Below are 22,950 nucleotides of genomic sequence, written 5' to 3'. Positions count from 1 at the left end.
ACATCCTGCCACTATGCTCAAATGCTTCAGATTCCCAACCATCTTTCTCCAAACTCGCCTAATTCGAGGAAGTCAATTTGTCCCCAGGCCACCCTTGCCCATCACTGGCTCTTGTGCTGACCAAAGGCTTCAGCCTCTCTATGCAGGGTTTCCACCACACTCCCACAGAGCTCCGGCACTCACCAGCTCACAAACCCACATCTAGCACAGGAGTCAGGAAAGGGGCATTTTCATTTCAGTCTCCTCCTGCTGCTGCTTTTCCTGCATGCTCTGCACAGCTGCAGTGACTAGTATGCAGCCCGACACCCTTATGCAGCAAGCTGATGTGTCCTGCATGCTAACACCCATGTGTTTGTATTACCAGTTTCTGGAGACACTAGGAAGCACTCGACATTTTTCTTAAAAAATCTACTTCAAGACCATCAGTGGTAACTACAGCACTATATGGATATGAGCACAGTGTAGTCACATACATGCATACACAGGTAGTTTAAATAGCCTGGAGTTTAAGATTACCAGCCCTTTTCCACCAGTTTCCAAACCTCTTTTCACACAGCAACACCCACGTCTGCCACTCCACAAACAGGATGCCGAAGCTTTCTGGGCTCCATTACAAGGTAGAAGTTCTGTTCAGTTCCCAGTGGGAAACCCCAGGACCAACCTCACTAAGCTGTAAAACTGACATCCATGACCAAACTGTGCGATCCTGACATTAAAATCCTCCCTTGTAAGACCGTTATGAAGAAAATCAATCCAAATAAAGATCTTCRGCAATCAGGAGAGTTCTGAGAAACTTTTCTGATCATGAGGAATTTCCAGCATGCATGAAATGCTGATATGTTTTATAAAGATCACTGAGACTCATTACAGTCCTGAGTTGCACCTATATCCTGAAACATTTCTGAAGTCTTTCCCCATCCCCACATGGACCTACTATCAATGATGACATCTCAATTCTTTATGTTAACCTCTGACAGTTGAAATGTATCTGAAATGAATCTAAATGAAATATATAACAGGTTTCTTCACACAGCCATACATTTGAGCCCAATTAATTAGTGCAGAACTGAGTGTCACCTCCCACCATACTTACAGGTTGGAAGTTAAAAATTCCCCCTCACCATGCTCATCCACATAGCTAGATCCTCTGTGCTAAGAGATAGAGGACACGACCCTCCCTTCTGTATCAGCCCTGCTGACCATATGGTCCAWATGACTATATGTGTGTCATATGTCAATGCGTAGGGGTTGTACCAGAGTCGGAGCAAAATGGGAGACACATCATCCACCCCAGACTATTCCCCCTAGCAGAACAGGTCTCTCCTGGGCAGCTCTGGCAGCCAGGAGTTGGGCAGCAGGGAGGTGGCCATGGCCTCAGAAGGTCTCCCAAGTTCCTTGCAAATGTCTCAGGGCTTTACTCATTCCCAAGAGTTCACTCGGGGACAGAGGAATGAAGGAAATTAACTTTTCTTCCATTAGGTGGCACCCTCCCCGCCACTCATTAATTTTCTATTAAAGCAATTATCTCTTTTCAAGTTCAGTTCCTAGTTATTTTAACAACATAACACAAGACTACCACAGAAAGGATAAAGGATAGAGGCAGGTACTTCAGCTTGACTCTTCTGACAATGTTTTCTAAAGCATTATGACTGACTTTGCATCTCTCATAATCCAAGTGACTTTTTATGCATTAACCTCCAGGACACATTTTTGGATAATGTAAACAGCACATTATCAAATTCTGCAAACAGGAATGATATATAGGGGATGTGYTACCTTGTATTATGCTAGATAGTATTTTCTGATTCTAAATTTAACAATCATTTGCCTAGAGCCTATTTTTCAGTGCTCAAATAAATTAAAAATACAATAATTATATTAATTTACATGATAAACCTTTGTCAACTTCCACTGTTATGTATCACCCTAGTGAGTGCAGACAGCTTTCCTAAGGAATTGCTAGGTATGTTGAAGCAGCAGGCGGAATTTAGGTCAGAAAATTTAATTACTTGTGCTGGAATTTGGCCAGGACATCAGCGTTAGCACTTGTAATCTTATAAAAGTGGTGCACAGTCTACAATGGCCTTAAGTGGTCTGGACCTCTGTTTCACATTTCATCAGAGGGCTGCTCTGAAGTACCCTGCCCCTTGGCAGTGCCCTAGGGTGTATTTCTCTAGTGCCTTAAACCCCAAACTTAAATGCCAATAACTTTTGAGGTCCCAGCACCCCTGCGAACGTAGCCTGACCACACACAGCACAAAGGGGCCCATCTATAGGAGCCAGGTGACTGGGGGGATTTTTTTGTGTGCATTTAACAGCACTCAGAGGGAGCTGCTCTTTATGATGTGCAGCTTCAACAGAGAAAACATGAACGTTTTTCTAAGTGCAACAATCCAAACATGGATACATTCTGTCCCAATTTCTGTACTGAAAGCCCAGCAGTTTCCAGACTCAAACACCTTATACCAGGACAGAATGAGAATTTTTTTTTGCACCCCAAGTAAGTCAACTCACATTGAAAAGCACTGACCGATCAGCTTTTGAAAAATTTGAAAAAGCCAAAACCCACCACAGCTTTGAAATTCTTCTCATGTCAGAATAATGTCAAAAACTTTAAAAATACTGTATTTGTTCTCCAAAATGACAACAAACTGTACAGGCCTCTGCTGGTCTTAAATGAAGGAAATAACTGTCTATCAGTATGTCTACGGACTGAGCAAGACCCTGTGCTTCCCTGAACAAAGGCTGCTGCCTGCAAAGCCTGGTCTGGTCTTCCTTACGTTCCTCACAAGGGTCCAGAGCTCCCTCTGGACAGGAGATGGTCTCACATGCCTGCCCCTTCCTCAGTCACACCCCCYGCCCGGCGCAGCGCGTCCCGAGCTCACCATGGAATTCATGGCAAAGTGGTTGTGCTGCGTCTGCAGGTCAAGGGCATGTTGGTAGCTCACGCCGATCTCCGTGTGACTCTGCAGGAACAGCTCCTTGTTGTGGCTGATCCAGTCGAACATCTAGAAATAGTCACACAGGACACACAAAGAGAGACAGCGTTAGTGAAGGACGAAAAAAAMCAGGGCAAGTGCAAAACACAGGAGGCCGTAGTTCTGAGACAGATTTATATGTGACACAGACAAAAAATCTAATCCATGTTGCCTCAGAAATGTTTCTTATCAAAATAAACTGTTGTGTAGGAGTGGCAGCATTCAAGTTATCACCATCTTTTGTTATAAGCAGAATAATAGGTCAGGAAACATAAATCATAACTATGTTTCTTGGTAAGTTGACACCACAGTCCTTTTCTGTAATAGGAATTTCACATATAGAAAGATGGCAGCAGAGGTACCTAAATCAGAGGTTACTTTATTGACTGGAGAGCTAGTGGTTCATAAAGCACCCTCAGAAATGGTCCCAAAATTCCATGAATATTACTGAGGAGATTTTCTTCCTCCTGCCTTTTTTCTTTTTAGTCTATATATAAAGTTTCCAAATGCTATATCCAAACAGCCAGTTGACTTCCTACACTTACATTTCCTAGATCTTTCCTACTCTGCAGCCAAAACCTAGTCTATCTTCTACTTGTTATTTTTGGGATGAAGAACAAAAAAAGTGTATTTTATTAATATCTATAAATTGTACACATTTAGACTTCTCCCACTTCCAAAGGTATTTCCAAGAGAAATGAACAGTTCAGTACCTCAGCCACAGTTACAAATACAGTGAACAAACCTGATGCAACTCATTCCCTTTTCTGTAGCATGTTAATGCAACACTTAAACCTGGAACATGTTCATTTATTACAAACTGTCAGGAGTGAGCWAGGAGGAAGGTGTGTTTATGTTTTGGCTTGTTCTGTGTTGTGTTACAGACTGCAGGCTTTGAAAATGGGAACCGGCTACAGCTGGGCAGGCAAATTACAAGCTCAGATTTCTTTTCTGCAAACACTTCTGTTACAGAATCCTTTCCAACTTTCTTCACGCATGTTGTCTCTATCCCTGCAGCAGATCTGGGACCTCCTTGTTGATCATAAAAAAAAAAAAAACTTATTAATTCATTAAAAGAAAAGCAAATTATAGAGACAGCGGAGGTTAGGTCAGAACAGTCCCTTTCCTGGAAGAGAACATTTAAGGAGGAAAAGGCAAATGCTGTTGCTTCAAAGAAGCCACCTCACTCAGGAGGGATTAGTCTAAATCTTTATTAAACAACTCATATGTCCTTAGCAGTTTTGTTCTTCAGCACTGAATCAGGAGGTTTGGGGTCTATGAGAGCTGAAAAACGGACAGGGCCCAGGGTTCAAGCACTGTATGTTGCAGCTGACGAGTGTTGCCAGGATAAGGTTAGTGTCTTCCAACAGTACCACAGCCAAGCAGACTGCAGCAACAAACTATAACCTGAGGAGCAATCTAAAGCTCTCTCACTGGATTTCTTTTTTTCTCATTTTATTAAGAATTAGTAAGCAATATAAGCACAAAATAATTTGTCACACTTGAAACTTAAAGAAAAACAATACCATAAAGCCAAGAGAGAAAAATTCTAYAATGGCAAAGTTCACATCTCAACAAAAAGATTTTACATCTCCATTTAGAATCCAATACAGATTAGTCATAAGTAGATATATGTTCAATGTGAAGTTTTTAAAATATTTTAAACAAACGTAAGGCATTTAGGGAGAAGAAAGTTGGCAGCAATCCACTGAAAATAAACAGTAAATCTAATATTTTATGATTATGATCAGAATCTGTTTAAAATGAGTCATTTGAACAGTATCAACTGTTCTGTGGATAGGAAGMATTTCTCCCATCTTCTCTATAGCTGCATTATTGGATGAGCATTTAAGTTAAGTTAAGCCATGGTTATGCCTTTAAAAACATAATAATTGATATTAGGGAGAAAAAAAATAAGAGACAAATCTTTTTATCTTATTTAATCAGTTGAAACACGCAATAGCAGTTGAAAGGGTGACCTCCAGGAATTTTTAGCGACATATGACGAGGCCTGTGATGAGACACATGATGAAAACAGTGTATTTTTAAACCTTTATTCACAGACAATAGATTTAGGAAGAGACTTGGACTTTTGTTTTAGATTTTGAATCTTTCTATGGTATTCTTCATAAAAAATATTTTTTCTCAAATTGTCTATAGTTGTGGCAAATTATCTCCCATCAACATGGTCTGAAGTCTCTCACTTCACCTTCTGCAAACTTCTATAGCTTGAAAGCTCAGAAGTTGTCTCCAGTTTCATGTGCTTTGGAGGAGGGAAAAAATGAAGCAAGACGCCAGAGAGGAGAGATGCAGACTCATTACAGCCTGAAAGAGGGTTAATGATGAACTTTGCTCAGTAAAAATATTCCTTGTGTTTGGTTTAGTAACAGGCAGCACTTGGGCATCACTCTTGCTTTGTCACAGCGGCCACGGCTCTCCAAAATAGCAGGTATGTCACATTGTGCAATGCATCCCTATATCTGAATTACTCCACGCAGTTCTAGCTGAGTGGTACCTCTACATCGCACAGTCCAGGGCTGCATGGATATACTGGCCAGAGCCTGAAGAGCAGCACAGCCTGGGCACAGGGCTGCTTTGGTTTGTGTGCACTGCTTTTGTTTGCAAGGCTGGGTCCCTCACTGCCCTCTCAGGCAGCTCTGCCTCGTGCTCACTGACCCCACACRCCGCAGACGCCTCTCACAGAGATCCTGTTTTGTTCACCGAACAACTCTGCTGATGTGGAGAACTCTCTAGTTTCACCCTCCTAATGGAGGATGCACATGAGTGATACATATCACCCAAACCCCACCGCTCGCTAGTCCTATCACAATAATCACCGGATTTCAAAAGGAACATGTGGGTTCATTTTCTTTGCTTTTGAGACCTAGAGGATTGTGTTTTCAAACTTTTTTCTTTCAGCCACAAAGCCTATGAACAGACTTCTTATTTGCTTATAATAACATGAGTTTGGAAGTGAGGTTTGATGAAAATACCAGATGCTGGGCAAGTTGTGATGATGCTGTGAGGGCCAGCAATGGGTGGCCAGGGGGTTCAGCACAAAGCCCTGTCAACATTGTTTGGCCTGGCCCATATTACCAGCAATATTTGCTGAAAGCTTTCAAGCAAAACTTGTTTTCCACATGAGAAACACCGATGCTTCCTGTATTCCTGAAATAAGCACACTGCTTAGCTTGCTTAATTARAACACACTAATGGTTGTGATGTGAGTATGGCAATGACCCAACCATGCTATTTTACTCAACCGCACAAAGAGAGCTCCGGTATCAAAGGGTTCACTTGGACTCCCGGAAAAGCTGTTAAACATCCTTTAATTAGTTAGTTCCCCTGTCAAAGAAGTGAAGGTTTTTAGTGCAGTAAATCACAGAGGCTGCCCTGCTAGATCGGCTTAGATAAGGGGTGTCATCTAACTCTCTTTTTCCTGTTCTTACACAGCACTTTATCAAGGGATCTCATCCCATTCATGAAAAACGCCACCCTAACAAAACTAGCATAGTGATCATGATAAAACTAATGCTAATAGTTCTGTAATTTTCTTCTGTCTTTTTTTTTTTAATTTGAGTAGTTAGTGCTGGCTGCTGTGCTGTTAATTCTTCTCTTATGTCTGCTAATCACTCGTGCAGTCTTGAATGCACACTAAATGAGAGTGCAGAATAATTAAGGAYGGACATTGTATAGCTTAAAACATAAGAAGCAAAAGGCCTCAATGTCTCCCAGACTGGTACTTCTCAGCACTGCTCCGGAAGACTCGGGCACTGATTATGCAGTTAGAATTTGCAATGACTGATTAGGGGAGGAGATGGGAAGGCCCCATGGCTGTAGGGAAGAGGTTAAGCTCGCTGGAAACATTCAAGGCGATTATTTCTTGTAGTCCCTGTCTCTAGCAATACATAAAGGAAAGCAAATTTAGAAGCTGAAGGATATTAAGTGCAAGAATATTTACATTTAATTAATGGAATTAGTCCATTACAAGAGAATCATGAGAGCCAAGAAGATTCCAAAGGGTCTCCTCCCAAAGCTTTGCTTCAGCATCTACCCCAACCATCATTAATAACATGCATGCAGAAAAAAACAAGTATATGGGCATGACGTCATTTGTCTTTGCTTGCAAGACAGGAAATTGAATTGTGCCTCTCACAACCTTGTTACAACTGGCAACTGTGAAGCCCACTTAGCGTCCTTCAAGGCGCTTCTAAAACCTTGTTTTGTTGTCATAGTTGATGAGTTACCAAGAAAATCTGGGTTAAGCCTTAGACCAAACAGCAGGTCTCAAGTCCTTCATGAAAAAGTCTTATGGAGGGAGAAAGGGGCTCCACATTTTCCTTATATTTGTAGCATCTGGCAAAGTAGTGAGAAAGATAGAAGAACAGCTGTTTGAAAACAGAGAAGAAACATACGGATATGGAACAGCATGGATGCAGACTGTGCGTGCAGGCCGGCCTTACCTCCGATAAAATGAGATTTATAACATCATGTCAAATAGCAATCTCTGCCCTCTGGCTTTTGTCAGTGCTCACTGAGAAGTGGTGGTGTGGGATCCAGGAGCAGTGACTATAAGCACCACGGGATGACGTTCCTGTCACTTGGCTGGCAACAAACCCTCTACCAAGTGGCAGTGATGGCTGCATTACAGTCCTCATGTTTAAAGCACTTCAGCAGCAAGTGAGCTAATTTATTTATTAATGAATTTGTTCATACATGATAAAAAAATCCCCAAATAATAATTCCCAAATCTATCAGTATCCTAGGACTGGAAAAAATTATGAATTTGTTTGTAGCTAATCATCTTTTCCATAATTTTGGGCCACAAATATCAAGCTCATACTCGTAAGTAAGAGGAGAATGACAACAGTTAYAGCCACACAATCTTGAACAATATCAGATGCATATCAAGAAAAGAGGTCCCAAAGGGATGTTCAGGTTGAGTCCAGTCACTGCTACTGGCAGCCAAGCACAGCATACAATTCCTTTCAGAAAGTCATGAAGCTGCATCTGAAAACTAGTCAAATATTGCAGCTCAGCTCCTCCTGTGAAATAGTTCCAGAAACCTTCTGCTCTTATTGTTGAACTCTTCATATCTCTCTGACTTAACTCAGATTTACAGTCAGTTTATACACATTTGCTCTTTTATTAACATTGTCCTTTCACATAAGAGCTCTCCTCCTTCCCAGGTGTTTCCCCTTTCTGGTGTGCATAGGGAAGCACTCATGTCCTCTCCTGCTGGTTTTCACTAGGCTGAGCGAGCCCAACTCTTTCTGCTTTTCCACATAGGAAGATAAAAGAATGAGAGCAACAACTACTGAATCAACACCTGTATTTCCTGTGCTACTTCTTTGCTATCTTTTTTCTTGATAACATCCTGCAAAAACAGTGACAAAGACCAATAGTGTTCAGTGATTTGCTCTGCCAAACACAACTCAAACTACGTTCTTAGTAACAAGTGCAAACTCAAGAGTGCGTATGAGGGAAGGTTTCACGATAAACTGATAGGTCTTTACAGAATCACACTGATGTTACACAATACACCAGCCATAAATACACTCTCCCACTCTGTCTCCATATACTGCTATGGAGAAAAGCACAGATAAGCAGTTACACAACCTGACTGAAATTAAATAATATAGCCCGTTACTTGAATGCTTTTTAAACTTTTGCAATTTATGGACTCCGCAAAGTTTTTTCAAGGCAAGTATATAACAAATTATTGTCTATGGACAATAAATCTGCTTTGCTGATCACTTTTCAACTCAGTAACCATGGTGCACGGGTTGGAAATCACTGTAGGTAAATGCATTGCTGCAAAGCCCATGTAAAAGTGCATGCATGTCCTGGATTGTCAGAACCATCCAACCCACATTAAATTGGTTAATGTACACCAGAAAGTGGAAAGTTTCACTCTGAGGCCATGAACAAGTTCATTTTAATATATTTCCACAATATAAACAAAATAATAACATACACAAAGGAGTAACTGCCAGAGTCACTCTCTTGAGGCTCACAAAGTTTCCAACTACAAGGTCTATTCCTATCTCATCAAGTGAATTTGAAATATTCCCCAAAATTCAATTAAAGATAAATCAAGCCATATTCCTTGCATCTCTTACAACTGTGTGTTGCCAATATTTCAACAAAAAGAATACCACACAGCATATTTGTGGTACGTAGAGTCTCTTGTCAGATGTGAAAGGCTCTGACCCTGGAAAGATTTACATGTCACAATCACCTTTAAAAAAATCAGTTAATCAAAAATCTCTTAATGCCTCCAGACAAAAATCCTAAGTGCAGGTCAACTGGAACAGGCCATACTTTGGTCTCCCATATACCTGGATAGGGCTAATGGAATCGGAATGCAGCACCGCCGAAGAGGAGCATACAAGAACCAAGTGTCTTCCAGCAGTCTAATAAATCCAGACATTCACCTGGCACACACAAAATCCGCATGCTCAAGTGTCTGAGGTCAACCRAGCAGTCCAGAGGGCTGGTGCGGGCTGTCAGAGCTCAGCCAGGGCCTTCTGCTCCCTAAGGGACAGGGAGCCGAGCAACGGGACAGAGTCCATGGTCGATCCCAGAGTGAGGGAGCAGGGCAAGCAGGCCTGGGCTGAAGTGAGACTCTGGGCAGAGTTAAGGTGAGACCTCAGGAAAGGGAGGTCTAGGCTGTTAGGGCTTATTAGTGCACTCAGGATCCTGTTACACTCAGTACAGTTGGCTGTTCTGAGACAGGACTATACTGGCTACAGAATATATCTGGGAGGTAAAGAAAACTTCAGTAACTCATTTCCCTTTTTCATGAACCAACACTATTGATGAAAACTGCTTCAATATAATAATCTCAAACCACTGTAACTCTGTTACCATTCTATAAATACAGCCTTAATTAAATCAAAGTACTGTACTTGTAGTTTTAAGTGAGAACTCAGTTCACATTTTAACACTTCGCTAAGTCAGGGGCTTGTTTATCTGTCCCTTGTTTACAGATGGTGATGGACAAGATGCTGCTTCTGCCAGATCTTTCCCTTTCACATGTGTTCAGCAGAGTCCATGGCCAGGGTGAACTGGTGTCRTTCCAATGAGGCGAATTTACACCAGCTGAAGATTCAGGCCCACAGCTGTATTTGGATAACCTCAGCACTGCATGAACACAGATTTTCCATTATAAATATCTGTGTATATGATTCATAGAGTACAGTGAGTTTAAACTATAGCACATTAAATTATTCCAGACAATGGGCCCAACTGTCAACCCGCTAGAAAATTAGTTAGATGTGTGGCGTGACAAATAGCATTGTATTAATGTCAGAGCACTGTTTCTAACATACTCACGCTGAATGTTCCTACTAAATGCCAGAGTAAGAGATCCATGTTTTTATCCTGACAGATACCAAGCCACAGTCATGCACAAAGCAAGGCATAAGATTCCTGTAACGCTGAATAGAGAAGCAATAATTCTACTCCTGAAGGTGGGAGAAAATTACAGATAGTCAACACATAAATATGACTAATAATACTGGGGCATATTTTATGCATCCATGTATTTACTTCACCCTTTTTTCTTTCTTTTTGAAATATTGTACCTTTCCACTAGACTTAGTGACATCAAACACTCAGGCATTCTTGGAAAGGATTTTCTTTTCCTTAGAAAATGGAAACTGCCTTTCCTGAGCATATATCATCTGCAGAAAACTGCTTGCTATCTAAGTGCAAATTAATTCATTGGCTGGATAGGAAATGTAATACTAAGAGAGATAAATAGAGCATAGTTTCATGAATGGAAAGAAAGAAAATCTGAAGAGAACASACTGATTCCCCTAAATGAGGAATTTTGCTCTCACTTTTCAGCATCTGTGACATTTATAATAAATTTCATTAAGCTGAAAATACTGCATGAGTTCGGTGACTTTATAGACTTTGATTCTATTCCCAGCATAATGTGTGACATTCCAGTGACTCAAAATAGCTGCCATTAAAAACAAAACAGCCAGACAAATGTTGACTGCTTTATATCAGACGTGTGGAATTTCCCCTACCAAAATTACAGGGGCCTGGGGCCCCGAGATACAACTGTAGATTAAAGGCCGGTTTTCAACTGTGACATCTCAAGAGGCATCCAGGCCAGCGCCGGGCTGCACGCACGGGCGCAGAGCCGCGGGCATTGCCTTTCCGTCGCCTTTCATGGTGGCTCTGGTGGATCCCAGGGCAGGGGACGGTCAATCATTTCCTACCCCACAGGGTGATACCTTGAGGATGACAACGTAAGTTTCCTGGGACACTGCATAAACCAGCTGGATCAGCGTTTTCCCTGAGCGCTTCTCTCCTTCCCACACACAGCAGGGATGGAGGCGCCATGGGGCACAACAGAACTCAACACTTCCTGCACAACCTCCACACCATCCTCGTGGGGCTGCCTTGGCGGCTACCTCGGTAAGCAACTTGGTTGATAAAAAGATTAAAATCCATAAAATAAAACCCAGCTCACCCATCACAGCAAATTCTGACCCTGCGGCGTGGAAGGATATTCAGGGCCCATTTGGCAGGGGRTGAGGGTTTCCAAGAGCAGCACCAGGTCCAGCACCGCTGGCCACGTTTGGCTTTGTGGGAACCAAGAGGCGGTGGCCACAGAGCGGCCTAAGTCAGTACTAGCCGGTACCAGCTGGTTCTGAACTGGGCASTGGGGCGCTTGTGGGGGGGTGTTTATGTAACTGGTTGATCATTCGCTTTTATTTATCCCAGTTCCCAAATCAGCAGTGGGAAGTTTGTGTTGACTGGCGATAAATTAACCTAAATTCCTCTACCTGGGACCATTTTGCTCAGGACACCTTTCCAATTACTGCCTAAGGAGCAAGGCGCCTGGCTTAGGCATCAGGTAACATGGAGAGGCCTCGCAATGCACAAAGGTTTGAGAAAACACTTCTGAAGTAGTTTTCCTGGTGCGTATAATGTGATGTGTGAGAAGAAAAGGCAGAGCGAGATGGCTTTGAATCGTTTACAAATGACATTGATGGCTCTCGGAGCGATCCCGGGACTGTGCTCCCTGTTTCCCCTTTTCCCCATTGCAGGCTCCGGGGGAGGCAACTGCTCGACCACACACCCACCATCGTGCACTCCCTATAAACAGATATAAAGGCTCATTTACTGTATACTTTTAAGACCCCGAGTTCTGCCAAGTGTGGGTCATTTAAAGCATTTCATCCAAGCCAGGAAGACATTCATTTAGAGGCAATAATCACATAGTTACATCTGAAAGATGCAGAGCAATAAATCTAAACCACGTGCGCAGTTTAATTGCCTGGTTTCCTGACAACTAGGCTCTTATCACCTAACCTTCCCCAGGATCAAAGCAATAAATATAAAAGCCACTTTTTTTTCCTCGCTTTTACTGTAGGCTTGTCCTGTAGAGGATTTGGGCCCCCTTGTCTTCATTAGCTAAACAAACCTCTTGGTTGTAAAAAGCCATATTCATCCTTAAAAATAAGTTTCAAGTCTGTATTCCCATGCCAAAACACTTTCTTTTGCCACAGTGATTAGGAGAGCATTCCTGTACCTCGCACCAATGCCAAGTTGGAGAAGCTGAAACAGCCTTGAGACACTATCAAAATTGGCAACAAAAACAGAGAGGAAATTTGTTCAAATGCAAAAATATTCCACCAGAACATAGTGCCTGACAATTATTTTTGGATCCATTCTAACRTGCAAGGAGGAAGCAGGAGGAATAGTAACTACGCCTGTGATGGTGGCGGCAGGAAACTGCAAATAGTCCAGCACACAGCGTTCCCATTGGGGCCGCGGCAGGCGCGTTCCGGGCGGGCTCCCGCTTCCTCACAGCTCGGAAAGGGCAGGCTGGGAAACCTCGGGCAGGACCTGCGTCGTTCTTGGCTCACACGCTGCCCTCTGGCACCGCAAGGTTGTGAGTGTGATGGATGCAAATCCGATGGCAAGCGGCCCCGGATGGCCCGGACTGTGCTCCAGGGATCGCCGAGCGTGGAGGAAACGCGCAGGCCTTCCGTGCCCCTGCTTGTAGCAGCGGAGCAAGGATTTGTTATTGTGTTTGCGTTCCCATCACAAGGATCGGGTTCCGTTCCACATGAGGCGCAGGCAGCATACTTAGCTGCCTAAAAGAAAAAAACAGATTTGGCAGCACCCAGCAGGATGGATGGATTAAGAAAGGTGGAAAGCACACCATTTTACATATCAGATGAGGACTCCTACGACTCCTGCTTCGGGACTGGCTTCCCGTGTGGCAGGAGGCAAGGCAGTTAACCCCCATGGCTTTTAATTCCCCCATTTTTCACTTTGAACCTAGAATCCTTTGTGCTTTCATTTTACTGCAGCAGTCCAGCTCAAAAGCAATCAGTCTCTGGCAGATGGTTACTCTTCCTGAGGGACGGCTGCCCTTATCTTAAAAATCAATGCCACTAATATCGTCRGGGAGATTCTTATGTATTTTGCCCACTGAGTGTAAACTCAGGTCCCAGTGTTAGGGAAGGAAGGTTGCACCACAGAAACATCAACAGCAACAGAGTCACTGCGTCAGCWGCAGCAATACCAGCAGTAGGCTCCAAAAGAGGTCCTGATGGTCCTCCTCCATGGCTAAGGAAATGATGGTTGCAACAAGGGTTAGGTGACATTCACTGCCCCAATAATACCCACCAGGAAGAAGATTTCTGATGTGTATTTCTCCAGTTCCYGCTGCTGCTCTGCTCAGCAGGCCAGGAAATCCCACACTTCCTCTAACCAGATGRCAAATCTGGTTTGTAGCTGCCATCGGCTGGAGGAGCAGCACAAAGCAGTGGGCGTGTACTTGTGAATTTGTCCTGTTGTTACTAGGTTTGTTCTGAAACTTTCTACTGGTGGATGGAAAGGCRGAAAAGCAAATGTTCGCAATTCTAGTGGTACACAGGAGAAGACCCCCTGTGGCCTTGACTGATAAATAAGAAAGTAGCAGGATACAAGGTTCACAYTGTAAAAAAGCTGGAAGCTCCTCTAAAGCATTACTAATAAAAAGGACATTTTCATTTTACAGTCCAATTAGCAGAAATGAGCTCTGTTTGTGCTCTGAGAGAAGTGAAAAACTTCGATAATGATCTCCTGATCTTGCAAAATCTGTTCTTTCCTACAGATACTATGAACGGGATCTTATTAAGGATGACCAGTAGTGGTCAAAGTAATGAACATCTCCCACAGAGCCCCCCAGGATCACTTCCCGCTCTGGCAACGCTTCTGTTTTGACTGGGGGCAGCAAATTGAAGATGGCATCAGCAACCTGTCAGACGCCTACTCCACATTAAACAGAGCTGGTATCAGCAATCTGCATCTTTAATTCACATCCACTGCCTGCAAGACTTCAAGTCCCAGCATGCAGGTTCCTGGACTGAAGCCTACAGACTACATAGGATTCATCTTTCTATTCAGGATGCAAGTGAGGCAGAAGATTTTACACACACACAGAATCACAGAAWCATTAAGGTTGGAAGGGACCTCTAGAGATCATCCAGTCCAACTCCCCTGCTCCAGCAGGGACACCCAGAGCACATGGCACAGGGTGGCATCCAGACGGGTTTGAAGACCTCCAGAGAAGGAGACTCCACAGCCTCCCTGGGCAGCCTGTTCCAGGGCTCTGTCACCCTCATAGTAAAGAAGTTCTTCCTTACATGCATATGAAACTTTCTGTGTTTCAACTTGCATTCATTGCCTCTTGTTCTGTTACTGGCCACCACTGAGAAGAGTTTGGCCCCATCCTGCCTACATTCTCCCCTCAGGTCCTTATACATGTTGATCAGATCTGCTCTTAGTCTTCTCTTCTCCAGGCTAAACAAGCCCAGCTCACTTARTCTTTCCTCATACAAAAGATGCTTCAGTTCCTTAATCATCTTGGTTGCTCTCTGCTGGACATTCTCTAGAGGCTCCACATCCCTCTTGTGCTGGACAGCCCAGAACTGCACACAATATTCCAGGTGCAGCCTCCCCAGAGCTGAGTGCATGGGRACGATCACCTCCCTTGACCTGCTGGCAACATCCTCCTGATGCAGCCAGGACCCCATTGGCCTTCTTGTCCATGAGGACACACTGCTGGTTCATGGTTAACTTGGTGTCAACCAGGACTCCCTGGTCCCTCTCTGCAGAGCTCTYTCCAGCAGGTCAGCCCCTCATCTGTATTGATGCCTGGGGTTATTTGTGCCAGGTGCAGGACTCTGCAATAAGGACTTGTCCTTATTGAACCTCATGAGGTTCCTCTCTGCCCAACTCTCCAGCCTGTCCAGGTCCATCTGAATGGTAGCACAGCCCTCTGGAGTGCTGGCCCCTCCACCCAGCTTGGTATCATCCACARAGTTGCTCAGGATGCCCTCCGTGCCCTCGTCCAAGTCATTGATGAACAGGTTGAACAGCACCGGGCCCAGTATTGACGCCCAAGGGACACCACTGGCCACAGGCCTCCAACTGGACTTGGCCCCATTTATCACTACCCTCTGAGCTCTGCCATCCAGACAGTTCTCAATCCACTTCACTGTCCACCTGTCCAGTCCACACTTCTGGAGCTTTCTTATGAGGATATTATGGCAGATGATGTCAAAAGCCTTGCTGTTTTTAAGTCAAGGTAGACAACATCCATGGCTCTCTCCTCGCCCATCCTGCCTGTCATCCCATCATAGAAGGCTATTAGGTTCATCAAACATGACTTCCCCTTGGTGAATCCATGCTGACTACTCCTGACCACCTTCTTTGCCTTGGCATGTGTAGAGATGGTCTCTGGGATGAGCTGCTCCATCATCTTTCTCAGGATGGAGGTGAGGCTGACCAGCCTGTAGTTTCCCAGGTCCGCCCTCTTGCCCTTTTTCAAAACTGGAGTGACTTATCCCATACTTTCCTAGTAATTTTTTCCTGTTCATAGCCTGGTGGAAGGGACTGCAGATTTTAGCTGCCCCCCTCACAGTCTTCTAAAGTCAAAGGTGCTGGTCCCACTCTCACAAATGTCTTTGGCACTTGGTAACCCAGTAATTTGGGGAGTCTATAACCATTAAGTCCTGTTCTGCTGCCACTGATTTTCATTAAAAAAAGTGAGAAAAGTGGCATTTGGAACATCATAATGTTTGTTCAGCTGCATCAGAACATCTAATAGTGGCACAKCCACGAGAAAGAGCACTGATGCACTTCAAGAGAAAGCAGTAGCTCTACTCAGCATCAAGAATTCAATTATTTTTAAATGCAAAAAAAAAAAAGGTAGCACATAAATAAAAACACACTGAAAATTAATGGAAAACTGTGCTGTCACAATAGTGTCATTGCTACATGCTTTCAATTCTCACCTGTCTTATTAGAGCCTACTTTATTCTAAGACGTGTGAAGTAATTAAATAAAAGTAATTAGAGCTTGCATGCAGGTGCATTTGGGGAAATACACTTTTTTTTAGGAATAGATACACAATTTATCTCTATGATAGGATTTTCCTCTGTTGGTCCTTTGTCCTACTTTGACCAATGCTGCTGCAAAGGCTTTCACAGAAAACATCAGGTAGAAGAAGATTTCAGTACCTCACTATGCTACATGCCATACAGAAATGCAGTTAGAAGTTGCTCATGCTCCCAGCTGAGGTGAAGTCTCCTTTCCATACCCGCTGTGAAATTATCTTTCCAACACTTTAGGGCCTGATGCAGTAAGATGGTGTTTGGTAACACAACAATTTGGGGAACCTATATGCACTCATCTTCTTCTTCAGTTTGCTGTTAGCATCTCTGAGTGAGAGCAAAAGCTTCATTTTGAATATGAAGCTTGTCGTCTGCTTTGTTTTTACTTTAGGAGTGGGCTTAAGTACAAAGGATAGCACAGGAATGACTGTGGGCGGTGGTTAGGAACCATGATCAAACAGCAGTTTCTTCAGACTAATTGCTGACTTCCCTTCCCGGTGCTGGTATCCCAAGTCTGATGTTACAAAGGGTGAAAAACAATCATCGCTAYAGAGAACCTCTATACCAAAAGAAAGCACCATATGCCATGGGAAACTTCAGATTATAAAAAAAGAATTTGTCCCGAACAGTATGAGAGAGAAGACCCCAGATATAGAAACAGGGTTTCTGCTCTGAACAGGCACTCTGTGCAAGATCCATATGCATGAGAAAAGACAGAGAAAAAGAAGCAGAAAGAACTTAAAATACTCTGACTAAATGTTGGTCTTGAGCAGTGTCTATTCATTTAGTTATGTTTATTCCTTTTCATATCCATAAATATGGAGATCTTTTTTTATGTCTTCTGTAGATTAAAAATAAAGAACAATTGTGCCAGGAACATTTTCAAAGCCTCTTCTTCATGTACTTGGAGTCTTACAAGTCCTGGCAAATCAGGGTGCCTATAACATTATGAATGTTATGGCCTACATGACAAGAGTGTTTTGGAGGACTCCGATGGAGGTGGCTGAAAGTGAGATGCCATTTCTGTAACGGGGGCACAAAGTCTCTAATCCCTCCTCCAGTCAGGCTGGAGCCAAACATGGGGCTACACACGAGGGCTACACAGTCCACAGGGACCTTCAGAAACAYGTGGGTCCTGCATGTCGACCTCTAGCAACAGTCACTTGCTGAACGTCCATCGGGGTAATTTTTAAAGAGACTATGAGAGTCTAGAGTAATTTCTGGAAAAGTTGAGTCTCTCACTGCTTGACAGACCAGGCCTCCGTGTTTTGTAAGACACCTCTAGCAGCAAAATGGAGTCAAGAGATCCAACTAAAACCAGCAGGAAAGGGAGTGACCTTGTGCCATGAAGGGGGATGCAGGTGCTTTGGGCCAAGAGGACTAGGCAACTTGTACAGATCAAGTCCCTGTGCTCTCTAAGAACGCCTTCTGTAGCAGCAGGGTGAGGAACACAGTCTTGCTTAGCTCAGTTGTACAAAGCAGCGTGCAAACACATGTGTGCTCACACACACAGACCCAGCTCGGCACCTCTCCCAGTCCAGAGGCAGGATCTCTACTGCTGCTGTCCCCTCGTGCCTGGGCTGTACCATGCTCAGAGGAGCCTAACAGAGGCCTTCAGACCACATCTCTGCAGAAAACACTAAGCTGTTGGCTTTTTTTTTAATTGAGGATGTCTTATGGAGCTTACCTCAGGCCTAACAACACCTGCTGTGTTTGAAAGCTCTGGGAAAGCTCCTTACTGCGCCACGCTCTCGCTGTGCTGTTGTGATACCCACGGTGTAAGCACTTACACAGAAAATCCAGGGCACGCTGAGCTCTGTATGCCAACGTGGCGTTCATGTAACTTCAGCAAAATCTAAGTCCTACACAAAAATCCACTTCTAATCCATGCTCATTATGCCACTATGATTATTGCAGTTAACGGTTTAACGCAGAAATTCATTAACAAATCCTTCCCCAGTGAGACAGCACAGGCGGCATTTATATTTCTCCTTGGTGCAAGACTAAGGATATGCTCTCATTATTATCCACATTCGGGTTCTTTCTCTTCCTCCCTCCTCCCCGATTCTAATTAAGCACCTGGCGCTCCCCAGAACTCCCCCACTTTTTACATTCATTTCAAAAACGACAGCTCTTCCCATCAGCTCCTCAGCACTTTTCTATACAGTTTCCCAAACTCATCGCTTGAGACACATCCCCCTTCCAGTAATTTCTGAGTCAAATTTTCACACAAAATCTGGGAGGCAAATGTATAAATCACACATAGAACAGATCAAAGAAAAGGAGCACTTCTAGCRGCAGTGAAATAAGAGTGGGGAAATGGCTTAGTATTGAGTGGACTTTATCTCAGTCTGAGGAGCCTCTCCAGCAGGTTAGTGTAGCAGGAAGTTCCCTGATGCCTTTGGCATTGCACAAATCCTTAAGGGTTAATATGACAAGAGCTAAATGGGAAAACTCTGCCATCTACCTAAAAGAGATGAACAAAGTGAAGAGGAAGTGAAGATGTTGCTGATCTTTCCAATCTTTCTTATCCTGCCATTCCGCAAAGTCAGCTGAGACCCATTTCTAGGAAATGCTTCCCCACACAGCGTCACTTGACTAAAGGAACAGTTACTACGACTGTACTTAATGGACTGTAATAAAATAAACTGCCCCCTATTAGCAAGAAGCATCATATCATCAAATTTGTAATGCATTTTATTACAGTACATACAGCATCAGAATTTTTAAGTGCAGTGTAAAGGGAACTAATGCTTGAAACAATTGATGCGGATATGCATCATAATCTTGGTCATAAATGCACTCATAGTCCCCTTTCTCTCAAACAGCAAAATACCAATGTTTCTTTCTGCATTTTTTTTTCTTAAAGCAAAGGACGAATTTCCACACTTTGCTGTTTGCTCTTACACCAAAGTTATTCTGCGTGTTTTTAGCCAAAGGATGCACATCGCTCCTCCTTTCTGAGGAACATAGACCTTTGCCAGGTGTAATACTGCAGTAAGAGTGTGGTAAGCATGGTTTAAATCCTCCATTTACATACTTACTGGGTAACTTCCTCTGCCACTGACTCCACTGTACTCAAGTTCTTTGTAATCTTTCCAGATTGTGTAAAACATCAAGCTGGATTCTAGGCCAGGAACTCCTAAATTTTGTCTGGCACTTGTGAATAGGTGCAAATGGGCATAATGTGCTCCTGCCAAAAATCAGTAGGAGTTTTCCCAGGACTTTCATTGGGAAGAGGAATAGGGCACTGGACAGGAGTCCAGTASAGCTGGTTTATCTGTGAGCTCCCTCTTGCAGAGGCCAAAGGCTCCCTTATTTATGTGACTAAATGGACACTAACTCTCGCACAGTCTGTCTAGTAGAATAACACTCACCAGTTCCCTTATTTAAGGAGACCAGACTAAGGAAAAGCCCTAAACCAGGGCTGTGTGTGGGGAGGGAGGGATGCAGCACGTGCTCTGCACAGCCACAGCCTCAGTGCCCACACCTGGTCGTGCTGGGACACAGGAGGACCGGTACACCCGGAATTCCACCCTGACCCCCTCAGCCTCTTCTTGCCTAATCTTCCCCCCAAATTTATCTTTTACCACAAGAACTAAGTATTGTTCTTCCATTCAGATCACTCATGCACTCATCAAAATCTTGCTATGACCCCATCCTGGTCACACAGTTTGGGAACTAGGAGGAACGGCCATTGCAGGGTATGACCTGGGCACCATCCAGCAGCCCCTGGCATCGGGCACAGCCTCCCCCATCCCACTCCATGGACAAACCCCCAGGCAGAGGTATGTTTGCCAAGGCAAAGCTTTGAAAAGCAAGAAGCTTTGGCTACAAGCTGGCTACTTCACTGTCCCTTGCAAACTAACTGTGGGCTTTGGCTCACCACTGAACTTTTTGCAAAAAAGTTGGCTGAATGTGAACAAGAAATTCCTCTCACCACAACCTTCAAGCGAAGCTCACTCACTGTATTTTTGAACCATGGTTACCATTTTTGGAGTTGGCTTTTGCACTGTGATATGACTTTGGAAAAGCAGAAAGTGGAAGGTGGAGATGGGGAAAAATGGGTCTGTCTCCTGTCAGTGACTGCTGATGTTTTAGCAGCCTGCTCCTTCTTTGCTCTGGTGCTGCTGGTTCACAGCAGAGATCCTCGGTTCAGTCAAGCCAATGACTACATTGCTTGAATTTAACTGCTGATTACATCATGATAACTGTTTTCCATTCTGATACATGTAGGGAGAATAGAACTGATACAGGAATTTCCCCAGAATGATGGGGAAATTCCTACAAAAAATCAAGGTGGGTGCCAGTTACAGATGATTTCCAGAATGCTGGAAAAGTGTAGAGTAGAACAACTTGTTGTCTCTTCTTGGTATTTACTCAAGTGCAAAGCATGTAGACTCTTTCCTGAACTCTTATCCCTGTCCACATTTCAACCAACCAATTAACATTGCTCAGATTGTTCTAATAGTTGGATCTACGCTGACTGTGGGTTTTTGGTTTAAACAATATTCAACTTAAACCAAGCTACATTCTTCATGTTGCTGATGGCTAAAAATATTTTCCCTGTTATCCAGGAAAAACACAGAGGACTCGGTTCTGGTTTCAGAGTCATGTACACACACACACATAGGCATATGTAAAACCGTGTATTACTTGGTGAGGGTGAAATGYGTTACTCATCAGCAGCTCGTTGCAGTCATCACCGTGTGTGTGAACTTCCCCACAGCCCCTGCCAAGGCAGCCCTGGGGCCGACCTGCCTGAGGGTCCATCTGCTGCCGGGGGCTCAAGGAGCTGCCAGTTTTATATCCAGGGATCCAGCCCTCCCACACAGCTTGTGCCTGAGCAGTGGCCCACGTTGGTTCTCCCTCTGTGTCAGCACAAGAAAATAAATTCCCCAAAGACCTAACATGAAGTTTCTCTACAGACAGATGTGCTCTCTCCTGCCAACTCCAGCGGGAGAAGCTCTGTGTGGGACTAGCAACCCACCTTTTTCATACCCCAGATGTGTGAGTTGCTCAGCAGACAACTCTGCAGAGTGTCCAGCCCCGGCCTGGAACCGCTAGTCACTCCAAGGGGGTAGGGGGAGATCAAGAGCCCACAGCCCTAGTTCTTATCAGGATCCAGGCCGATTTTCCAAACGGGGAAAAGAGCTTGGTCTGGTTGACCTGGTCTCAGCAGGACTAATATCCCAGCCCAGAAGCTGTGGTCTGGTTGTTTGAAAGGAGACTTTTACAGCTCTGGGATGGAGTGCCCTGGGAAGCAAGATATAATCTGAATGTCTGGCCAGCAACTGCCACTTACACATTTTTGGATAGAGGGGTCTACAGGAAAAAAAGTGTCAAGTGCTTTGCTTGGAACACCTAAATATTATGAGAGCAAGGAGTTCAGAAGTCATCTCCCTTAAAATACTGCATTTTTCCTTCTAGTGTCCCCTTTTTTTTCTATTCCTCCTTTAAGAATTTTCAGGCAATGAGGACACCTGAAATTTTTAAAATAAGAGGTGTCTGGAAAATGCCAAGTCCTTGTCCATTTTCTCATTATTATAACAGTTTCCAAAAATATCACCCAACAACTATACAGAAATATTTTTAAAAGGCCTTAAAACCTTATTTATATTCAGAATTGTACGTTGGTGTTTGACCTTTTACAGGGTATTAGAGCTGTCATTTGATAAGCACTAAATGACATRTCCAGGTTATAAAGAGTTGTTCATYCCCCCCAGGAGATGAAGACCATCCTGTCTCTGCTCCTACACCTAATGCTAGAARGTAGAGWTCTAYTGAGCAAATAGAGGTATCAGGAAACTTTAAAATTCAATATACAGACATACTGTGGTGAGTATTTATACAGCACAGACAGTACTCAGTGGACTTAGTTCTGAACTTGTTATGAAACAAGTATTTTCCAGCATGAGATGGCTGGGCAATTTCAGAGAGACCTGCAAAAGGGAAGAAAAGAAACAAAGCTGTGCTATTCCATATTCTTGACTGACTCTGTAACGATTCTCATTTTACAGATCCATGTGAATTCACCACTCATGTGAATTCATTCATTTTGCCAATAAAAGGATTGATTATATAATGATGGAGCCCTTTCAGTCACAGCCCTCCTTAGAGTTACTTAGTATATGCACTGAAAACCAATGTGTTGGTTCACATTACAGAAGATTGTGTTTGTTTCCGCAATGTGTGTTCTCCTGACACTTTAAAAATAAATATTAATTTGCTCCTGGTAAACATATGACTTTCAACAGGTTCCCTCTTCAGATGAATTCTGCATTTCTTCCCTCTCTCCTGAGTCCATGCAAGCACATTAGTAAAACAACTGTGTTGTACATGGAGGCTTTTGATGGATATACACAGACTAGGTAAGCACGAGCCTGAGAGCTCGGTACCTTCCCCTGAGAATACCCTACTTCTGCGGCCCACAATTTAAATGCACAGTGAGGACTTCTCAGAAAACTGTCTCATCAGACTTGAAACCCTTCTGCATAAAGAAGGTGACTGCCAAGTCTCAGTACAGTTTTCTAACAGAAAATCACCAACATCRGTAC

The 22,950-nt window shown here is 43.6% G+C and overlaps 1 protein-coding gene across 1 annotated transcript in view; it reads right to left on the bottom strand.

Moving 5' to 3' along the window:
- Positions 1-22,950, bottom strand: part of KALRN (kalirin RhoGEF kinase) — a 464,489-nt gene that overhangs the window by 245,960 nt on the left and 195,579 nt on the right. Inside the window, exon 6 of the mRNA XM_026054352.1 lies at positions 2,886-3,008. Coding sequence (XP_025910137.1) covers positions 2,886-3,008 — 123 coding nt within the window. The remainder of the gene's footprint in view (positions 1-2,885; positions 3,009-22,950) is intronic.

The sequence above is a fragment of the Nothoprocta perdicaria genome, unplaced genomic scaffold, assembly GCF_003342845.1.
Source record: "Nothoprocta perdicaria isolate Ctin4 unplaced genomic scaffold, notPer1 scaffold_0, whole genome shotgun sequence".
Lineage (NCBI taxonomy): Eukaryota > Metazoa > Chordata > Aves > Tinamiformes > Tinamidae > Nothoprocta > Nothoprocta perdicaria.
The sequence above is the reverse complement of the archived record's forward strand: the minus strand, read 5'-3'. Positions and strand labels throughout refer to the sequence as shown.